This window comes from Myotis davidii, unplaced genomic scaffold (assembly GCF_000327345.1).
Source record: "Myotis davidii unplaced genomic scaffold, ASM32734v1 scaffold1226, whole genome shotgun sequence".
Taxonomy (NCBI): Eukaryota; Metazoa; Chordata; class Mammalia; order Chiroptera; family Vespertilionidae; genus Myotis; species Myotis davidii.
Genome location: NW_006297390.1, coordinates 77368 through 87768, shown reverse-complemented (window position 1 = coordinate 87768; position 10401 = coordinate 77368). Strand labels below are relative to the sequence as shown.

Below are 10401 nucleotides of genomic sequence, written 5' to 3'. Positions count from 1 at the left end.
TTTTATTCTGGGCCAGCTTTAGCTTTGAGGCCTAGGCTCAAGCTCTTAGGCCTCTGTGGCTGAAAGTAGGTTTCTGCCTTTGCTTACAATGTTGCAAATCTGCTGGCTGAAGTCTGGAGGTATTTGTTAAAATGTTTCAAACTGCAGGCTCAGAGGCCAGCAACTCAGGCAGGGAACGTTGGTTTCCTCCTTCACTGAGGCAAGCAAGCCTCATGTTCAGTTTAAGCTGCCTGGCTGCCGGCTGCCATCTTGGCTGACAGTTAATTTGCATATCTCGCTGATTAGCCAATGAAAAGGGTAGCGGTCGTATGCCAATTACCATTTTTCTCTTTTATTAGTGTAGATTAAAAAAAACTATTATGTCTCTACATTTGTATGTCTCTCTTAGGTGAATACTAAAATACATTCTATTCCACTTTGCTTTTTCATCCATATGTGCAGGGGATGCTACATAGCAATTATAATATACAGATATTTCTCATTACCTTTTAAACTGATAAATATTCTGCTGTTTAATAGCTGTAATTTTCCACCAAATTTCTCTCTAGATGAGTTTGGTTTCTTTCCATTATTTTGCTATTACAACGTTTAATGTCTTTTCATATTTTTGCCAATATTAGTTTAGAAGATACATACACACACACACACACACACACACACATATATATATATATATATAAAATAATTTTTATGGACTTTTGTTTTTGAGAGAGGAAGGGAGAGAAAGAAAAACATCCATGTGGGAGAGAAATATTGATTGGTTTCTTCTTGGGGATCGAACCTGCAATGTGGGTATGAGCCCTGACCAGGAATTGAACCCACCACTTTTTGTACCTTTTGGTGTATAAGACAATGCTACAACCAACTGAGCCACACTGGCCAGGGTTGGGATATATTTTAATATTAATATTTTCAACATATTTTATGACAAATTTAAAGCACAGCAAAGTTTAAAGAATTTTACAATAAACACATATGCCCATCGGCTAAATTGATATATAATTTATTTATTGTGAAATGTACAAAATAAGTACATTCATTGTTTTGATAAATGGCATATTTATCAGGTGTAGAATGTTACCATCACCTGGAAGTTCCCTCATGCTTCTTTAGAGGCATCCACTGCTTTGATGTTCTTTCCACCATCAGCTTGGCATTTAAAGTCACTTTGCAATTGTGTCTATTTTGTTTCCTCTGTGATTAGGTTTCTCTCCTGATTTTGCTGAGGTTTTTTATATCATTAACCTATAATCTAGAACTTGAAATTACATTAGCTTTTCAAGGACAGTATTACAGATTTGTACCCCTTCCTGCTCCCCATTAATGATTTTTTTCTTTTAAGCCTTGTACAATTCCTACACTATACACTTCCTTCATTTGAACTGTACAATTCAGTGGTTTCTGGTATATTACATTATTAAATGTTAAAAATTGTGGTACAGTATATATAATAAAAATTGCTGCTTTAACCATTTTCAAGTGTACAGTTTAGTGGTATTAATTACATTCATACTGTGTGTAACCATCTTTGCCATCCATCTTCAGAACTTTTTTATCATTGTAAACAAACTGTGCCCATGAAATAATAACTCCCATTCCTCTCCCCTCAGTCCCTGATAACCCCCATTCTACTTTGTCTATATGAATTTACCTATTTTAGGTACCTCACATAGTGGAATATATTTGTCCTTTTGCGTCTGACTTATTTCCCTTAGCATAATGTTTTCAGGTTCATCCACGTCGTAGGATGTATTAATACTTCGTTTCTTCTTTATTATCTCTTTTGGTGGTAAAATATGTATAACATAACATTTATATTTTTGATCATTTTTTAAAATTTATTGATTTGAGAGAGAGACAAACATTGATTTGTTGTTCCACTTATTTTTGCATCATTGGTTGCTTCTTATACGTGCTCTGACTGGATCAAACCCACAACCTTAGCATATTGGGATGATACTCTAACTAACTGAGCTAACCAACTGATCATTTTAAAGTGTACAATTAAGTGACATATAGTACTTTTCAGAATGTTTGCCACTGTCACCGTTATCTCATTCTAAAACATTTTCATTACCCCACACCCATAAACACTCAATTCCTATTCACCCTCTCCCCTCAACCCCTACCTCTCTGACCCCAGTCCCAGCTACCACTAATCTGCTTTCTGTCTCTATGAATTTGCCCTTTCTGGATGTTTTATTTTTTTAATATATTTTATTGAATTTTTACAGAGAGGAAAGAAGAGGGATAGAGAGTTACAGACATTGATGAGAGAGAAATATCGATCAGCTGCCTCCTGCACGCTCCCTACTGGGGATGTGCCTGCAACCAAAGTACATGCCCTTGACTGGAATCGAACCTGGGACCCTTGAGTCTGCAGGCCGACACTATTCACTGAGCCAAACTGGCTAGGGCATCTGGATGTTTTATATAATTGAATCATACATAAACTTTTTGTAGCTGACTTATTTCACATAACAGTGTTTTCAAGATTTATACATGTTGTAATATGTATCAGTTCTTCATTCCTTCTTATAGCCAAATAATATTCTATAATGTAGATAGACCATATTTTGTTTATCTGTTTATCAGCTGATTGACATATTGGCATTTAGGCTGTTTTTCTCCTTTTTGCCTATTATAAATAATGATGCTATAAATAGCATTATTGAATTTTTATGTGATTGTTAGTTTTCACATGGCCTCATGTTTTTATTGCTCTTGGATATACTAGTACTAGTGGCCCGGTGCACAAAATTCGTGGGCCTGCATCCTCTCCAATCTGGGACCCCTCTTGCAATCCAGGACTGCTGGCTCCTAACTGCTCATCTGCCTGCCTGCCTGATTGCCCCTAACCACTCTGCCTGCTGGCCTGCTCGCCTCCAACTGCTCCCTCCCACCAGCCTGCTCACCCCCAACTGCCCACCCCCCTACCTCCCTGCTGACCTGATCACCCAAAACTGCCCTCTCCTCTTGGCCCCTAACCGCCTCTACCTTGGCCCTGCCACCATGGCTTTGTCCAGAAGAACGTCTGGAAGGTCTCCCAGTCTAATTAGTATATTACCCTTTTATTAGTATAGATAGAGGCCTGGTGCACAGGTTGGGGGCCGGCTGGTTTGCCCTGAAGGGTGTCCCGGATCAGGGTGGGGGTTCCCTTGGGGGCCAGGACAGCCTGGACAAGGGGCCTATGGTGGTTTGCAGGCCAGCCACGCCCCCATGGGGTGAAGGTCCCCACTGGGGCGCGTGGCCAGCCTGGGTGAGGGGCTGATGGCTGTTTGCAGGCCCCTCCCTCGACGGCCAGCTCGGGCGACTGTGACCCAAGCCTTCCGCGTGCCTGCCTGGGCAGCTCTGTATCCTCTGCTCACTGGCCCCTCCTTCGGCACCCACCCGGGCTGGCTCTGTGTCCTCCACTCACAGGCTCCCCCTTTGGTGGCCAGATGGGCTCCTTGCCCACAGGCCCCTCTTTGGCGGCCAGCCTGGGCAAGCAGTAAGCTTAGCTTCCTCCATTGCCAGGGGTGACCCAAGCCTCCCGCTCACTCTGGCTGGCTCTGTGGCTGCCGCCATCTTTGTCCCGCTAATTTGCATACTCCTGATTTGGCTGGTGTGCGTTGTGAAGGTATAGTTAATTTACATCTTTCTCTTTTATTAGTGTAGATACCTAGGAATGACATTGCTGGGTCAGATGGTAGCGCTATGTTTAAATTTTTGAGGAACTGTCAGACTATTTTTCAAAATGGCCACACCATTTCATATTTCCACCAGAAATATAAAAGGTTCTAATCTCTCCATATCCTCACCTACACTTATTTATTTATTGATTGATTTTTAAAAAGAAAGAGATTGATTTCTTGTCCCGCTTATTTATACCCGCATTGGTTGATTCTTGTATGTGCCCTGACCGAGGATTGAACCTGCAACCTTGGCATATTGGGACAACGCTCAAACCAACTGGGCCAGGGCTCACCAACACTTTTAAAATAGCCTTTTGTGTCTAAACAATTCAGTGATGGTGGAGTGATAAAAGTTGTTGTGGTTTTGATTTGCATTTCGCTGATGTTTGATGATGTTGAGCATCTTATTGGCTATTTACAGACCTATTTTGGGAAAATGTTCAGAGCCTTGCCTGGTTTTGAGTTGGATCCTTTCTTTCACTGAGTTGTAAGAGTCCTTGATGCATTATTAGATATAAGTCCATTATCAGATATATGATTATCACATATTTTCTACCATTCTTTGCTTTGTCTTTTTTAATTTCCTGATGGTATCCTTTGCAGCACAAAAGTTTTCAGTTTTGGTGATGCCCAGTTTATTTGTTTTTTCTTTTGTTGCTTGTGCTTTTGGTGTCAATATAAGAAACCATTGCCTAATCCAAATTATGAAGGTTTACACCTATGTTTTCTAGAGTTTCATACTGGGAGCTCTTACATTTTGGTGTGAGGTAGGGATTCAACTTCTTTCTTTTGCACGCAAATATCCAGTTTTCCCAGCACCATTTCTTGAAGAGACTGTTTCCTTTTGTCTTTGGCATTCTGGTCCAAAAAAATCAGTTGATCATAAATGTGAGGATTTATTTCTGGGTTTCATTACTCTACATGCTTATCTTCTTTTTCTTTAAAAAAACTAATTTAAAGAGAATATTTATAAAAGTAGGCATTTGTGGCCCATTGTTTTATAATGTATTCATGGTTTCCTTTGTTTTATCTCAGTAGCTTCTCCCACTTCCCTCTACAATTGTCTCATGTCATGTGCAATGCCACCTGGGAAGGGAGTCCTGGTGGTCAGGTGCCTGTCATTGGGATGGTAATGTTCCTGCTTTTCAAAGATGGCTTTGAACACAGATAGGACGCATTGGCAGTGATGGCATAAAATCGTGAAAATAAAACAAGGAAGCTTTTGGCCCAAAGATTTTCTTATCTTCTTTAGATTTGAGATGCGGTGTCATGAAAGTATGTTAAACTAATGGCCGTGACTTTTTCTTTGAGAAAGTAGACATTTCAAACCCATCAAAAGTTATTCTTTATGATTAAACTTTCCAGAGTTCCTGAATTGGAGGTAGAAGAAGAAACTCAAGTTCAAGAGATGACCCTAGATGAGTGGAAAACTCTGCAAGAACAGACCAGACCGAAGCCTGAATTTAACATCCGGAAACCTGAGTCCACAGTCCCTTCCAAAGCAGTGGTGATACACAAGTCCCGATATAGAGATGATGTAAGCATGACGTGCTCTGTCTGGAGCTAATCTCTCCTGATACCTCATTGGAAATGAGATGGGCCTTTCCACTTCTATTTTGAAAATGGAACATTGGCAGTTGACATTCTAGTTTCTACCTAAGAGTAATTGAGATGATGTGTGACTAATTTTACTGTATCTTTATTGTGAAATAATTGAATCTTGACCAGTTGACCCTTAATACAAAGTAGTAATAGTGACAGTGAATTTTCTGCTCACCCAGAACTATGCTGAGATTGTGCAAATACTATATGTTAATTGCACTTCATTTTTGTATCAAGAGAGGTACAGAATGTTTCTGAATGATGTCATTTCAAAGGATGACTACTCTGCATTAACATGATTGGATTACTCTCACCTCTAATTCGGAAAGCACTTAGTTGGGAGGGTTGATCATTTGAAACCGGTTGGGGTGCTCTGCCTGGTGACGCCCTTCTATGTTATTGCAGCAGTTTTGCTCCCTTGCGTAACTGCTGAAACTCAGCCGAGGAGCCCAAAGAGCCTGGCAGCCTGCTGTCCAGTCAGGGCTGGTCACAGTGCCTCTCCTGTGAGGGCCTTACTGTCCTGGTTTATGTTCAGCTCTTTATCGGAGGCCTCCACTTTGAAAATATATTGACAAAGATGATCAGTCTTTTTTTAAAAAAAAATGTATTTTTATTTATTTCAGAGAGAAAGGGAGAGGGGGAGAGGGATAGAAACATCACTGATCAGAGAGAATCACTGATCGGCTGTCTCCTGCACTCCCCGTACTGGGGATCCAGTTGTAACCCCAGCATGTGCCCTGACTTGAAATCAAACTGTGACTCCTGGTTCATAGGTTTGACATTCAACCCTGGCTAGGTGGTCAGAAAGTCTTTAATTACATTTCTGCATAAGTTACTGAACTTAAGGGCACACTAAAGGATTCTCATTTTAAATTTATAATTTGCATCACCGCCCCAGCTGCTTATCTTGATACCAGTCTCTTTGTCAGTGATGGTGATGAGCAAATCCTCTCTGCTGGATATTATTCATTTATTTTCTGTTTGAAACTCAGGGATTTTGTACCATGTAGAATTGTCTGGTTTCCATTTACACTTTGTTTTCCTGTTAATCCTCACCCAAGGATATTTTTTCCATTGACTTTTTTTTTTAGAGAGAGTGGAAGGGAGGGGGGCATGGTGGAAGGAGGGAAGAGAGAGAGCGAAACATCAATATGAGAGAGACACATCGATTGATTGCCTCCTGGATGCACCCTGACGAGCCGGGTATTGAACCTGCAACCCAGATATGTGACCTTGACTGGGAATCAAACCCTAGACCCTTCAGTGTGTGGGCAGATGCTCTGACCACTGACTCACACCCATACAGCTAATTTATACTTCGGTTAGTTGTATTCTTTGAATGAATACTTTCACTAAAGTGTCGTTTATGATATAGAATCCCCTCCCACCCTCCTGTTTGGGTACTCCAGGCTCTTAGGGGCCTTGACTAGTAAGTTCTGAGCTATCCACTACAAGTGACTTTTTCTACAAGTGGAAACCTCTGAGAGGTTTTTTCTTTTTTTAACAAGTATGTCAGCTGGATTGGTTCTTTTCCTCTCCGCTTCTGTTGTTCTTTTTGTTCTGGGGAATTGTAAATATAGCCTTGCCTAAAACAAATGTGCTGTCAGGATGACATGTGCAGCTGACACGTTAGCTGCTCTCTGAAATCCTCACCAGATTCTCCTCCCGGCTTCGGCTCCACAGAGAAGGCTCCTGGAATATTTGAAGCAGCTGGCTGAGCTGAGACACCAGCTCGGTCTCAGGAAAGCACACATCTTTGTTAATCTTATGGCCTTGGAGATTTTAGCTGGAAATTATTCTTAAAGCAACATAAGCCTTTGTTCTGGGCATCCTCAGAGACAAAAGCACTAGGATAATACCTCTCATTCTCTTGGAGCTCTGCTTTTTGCAAAGGTCAGACCTAATACTAGTCTGCAAATGGAGCTGGGCCCTCACTGTGCTGTGGCTTCTGACCTTTAGCTCACTGAACATCCATTCTACATTGTCCCTTGCTGGAGCAGGGCCACCTGTCCCCTGCTGCACCATTCAGCTGTTTTCTAAACCAGGAGGCAGCTGTGTATTATTTTGCCTCTTACTGTTTTGTGTTGTTGTTTTTAAAAAATGTTTATTATTTTTATTTTTAAAAGCTTTATTGTCGCCGAAACCGGTTTGGCTCAGTGCATAGAGCATCGGCCTGCGGACTAAAAGGTCCCCGGTTTGTTTCCGGTCAAGGGCATGTACCTGGGTTGCGGGCACATCCCCAGTAGGGGGGCGTGCAGGAGGCAGCTGATCGATGTTTCTCTCTCATCGATGTTTCTAACTATCTCTCTCCCTTCCTCTCTGTAAAAAAATCAAATAAAATAAATAAAGAGATCACTACAATCCCCTGTTCATCATGTAATAAGATGTTAGGGATTTTTACATACTTTATGTCTCTAAATATTTTCACATTTATTTTCTTTTTTAAAAAAATAATTCTTTATTGTTTAAAGTATTACATATATCTCCTTTTTCCCCCACTGACCTCTCCCCAGCTGCTCCCACTCCCCAGCACATGCCCTCACCCCCCTATTGTTAGTGTCTGTTGGTCATGCTCATATGCATGCATAAAAGTCCTTTGGTTGATCTCTTCTGAACCTGTTTTGTTCATCAGTTTATTTTCATTTGATTCCACATAGGAGTGAGATCACATGATACTTGTCTTTCTCTGACCGACTTATTTCACTTAGCTTGATACTCTCCAGGCCCCTCCATGCTGTCTCAAAGGGTAAGAGAGCCTTCTTTTTCACGGCTGCACAGTACCCCCTGGTGTAAATATACTACAGATTTTTTATCCACTCGTCTGCTGATGGGCACTTGGCTATTTCTAGATCTTAGCTATTGTCAATTGTGCTGCTATGAACATAGGGGTGCTTGCATTGTTTCTGATTGGTGCTTCGGGTTTCTTAGGAATCATTGGGTCAAATGGCAGTTCCATATTTAATTTTTTGAGGAAACTCCATACTGTTTTCCTAGTGGAAGCAACAATTTTCATCCCCACCAACAGAATATGGTTCTGTTTTCTCCACACTCTCACCAACACTTGTCACTTGTCTTTTTTACAATAGCCTCTGGGGTAGACTTTTTAAAAACAATTTTTCCAATTATTTTTCATTCTCTCACATATTTATTTCTTATGCATTCATTCAGGTTTGAGAAAGGTGGGGTGGGAATGTCAACTGCCTGGGCAGAGAGGGAAATTGGACCAGTGCTTGTCATTCCTCCTTTTCCACTGCTCCTACTGCTCCTGGAAGACGCCGTTCTTCACTTTGTTTTTATTTAGGCCTTGTCCCCAATTTTCCCAACACCATTTATTGAAGTTACTGTCTTGATTCCATTGTATGCTCTTGCCCCTTTCGTCAGATATTGAGTATAATGGCTTCACTTGATTTCTAGGTTCTCTGTTCTGTTCCATTGATCTATATGCCTGTTCTTATGCCAGTACCAGGCTGTTTGATTATAGTGGCTTTGTAGTGTAGCTTGATATCTGGTATTGTGATTCCTCCAACTTTGTTCTTCTTTCTCAAGATTGCTGCAGATATTTGGGGAATTTTTTGGTTCCATGTAAATTTCTGGAGTATTTTGTTCTAGATCTATAAAATATGCTATTAGCATTTTAATGGGGATTGCATTGACTAGAGTGCATTTGGTATTATGGACATTTTAATGATGTTGATTCTACCAATCCATGAACACGGTATATTCTTCCACTTGTTTATTTCTTCCTCTGTCTCTTTTTTCAGTGTCCTGTAGTTCCTGAGTGCACGTCTTTTAACTCCTTGGTTAGGTGAATTCATTATTGGATGCCATAGATTTCTGGGTGTTAATTTTGTACCATGCTACATTGCTGAATTAATTTATTAAATCTTGTAGTTTTTTGGTGGAATTTTTAGGGTTTTCTGTGTACAATATCATGTCATCTGCAGATAATGAGAGTTTCACTTCCTCCATTCCAATTTGGATGCCTTTTATGTTGTCGCCTTGTCTGATTGCTGTGGCTAGGACTTCTAATACTATCCTATATAATAAAAGAGAAACATGCAAATTAGCCATCCCTCCGCTATGCTCAAGCCATGCCCACAAGCCACACCCACAAGCCAATCAGTGACTATGCAAATTAACCCGACAAAGATGGTGGTTAATTTGCATACACAGGTGTCAGGCGCCCCAGGAGGTGATGGCGGCCACGGCCACAGGCTCCCGGTCGGGGAGGGGAGGCTGCTCGCGCCTACCCATGCCCGCGGGCTCCCAGGACCTTCGCTGGCTCCGGGAGGCGAGACCGTAGCCACATCCGTGGGCTCCTGGGACTTTCGCCGGTTGGGGAGCCAAGGCCTCCCGCGCCTACCCACACCCACAGGCTCCCAGGACCTTGCCGGCGGAGAGCAGAGCAGGAGAGGAGCAGGTAGAGAGCAGAAGGTTTGGAGGACTGGGCAGAGCAGGAGACCGCTGGACATAGAGCAGAGCGAGAGAGAGAGAGGGCGGCTTGGAGGGTGTGGCTCCCTCTGTTACCCCAGCTTCCTCATCACAGCTGTGGAAACTGACAGCAGGAAGGAGGAAGTCCCACCACCACAGAATCAGCCATTGGGCAGACAGCTCTCAGCAGCCTGATAGCCAGGACTCTCTTTCACCTGCATTTCAGACCATGACAGTATAGAGGTGGGACTATGTCTAAAGAACAACTGTTGATACAACATAGCTCTGCAGCTGAAAGATGCCGGCATTATTGACAGAAAATGTCTGCAGAGCAGCGTGCTTCTGATCTTGAAAGAAGGTGGCACCTGTGACAGGATGTATCTGAAAAGCAGCTACTGGAAAAATATCACTCTGATCTGGTGTTATTGACAGAAAATGTCTAAAGACCAACGTGCCTTTGAAGTTGAAAGAAGGCGGTGACGATGACAGAGTATGTCTAGAGAACAGTCATCAACAAGTACTACCAATACTAGTAGGAACTGCCTTCTCAGCGAAAATGGAGTACATGAGGATGCAATCCTCATAGTTGTGGTGGAATGACTGTTCGATGTGAATTTTGCCTATCACTAAATTTCTCTGATGACAAACCAGCCAATGGGAAATTTACTCAATGTAATAAAAAAAAGAAAATTAA

General features: G+C 41.8%; 1 protein-coding gene across 1 annotated transcript in view; it reads left to right on the top strand.

The window, feature by feature from the left end:
* Positions 1-10401, top strand: part of HABP4 (hyaluronan binding protein 4) — a 36894-nt gene that overhangs the window by 17430 nt on the left and 9063 nt on the right. The window contains exon 5 of the mRNA XM_006773169.2: positions 5040-5211. Coding sequence (XP_006773232.2) covers positions 5040-5211 — 172 coding nt within the window. The remainder of the gene's footprint in view (positions 1-5039; positions 5212-10401) is intronic.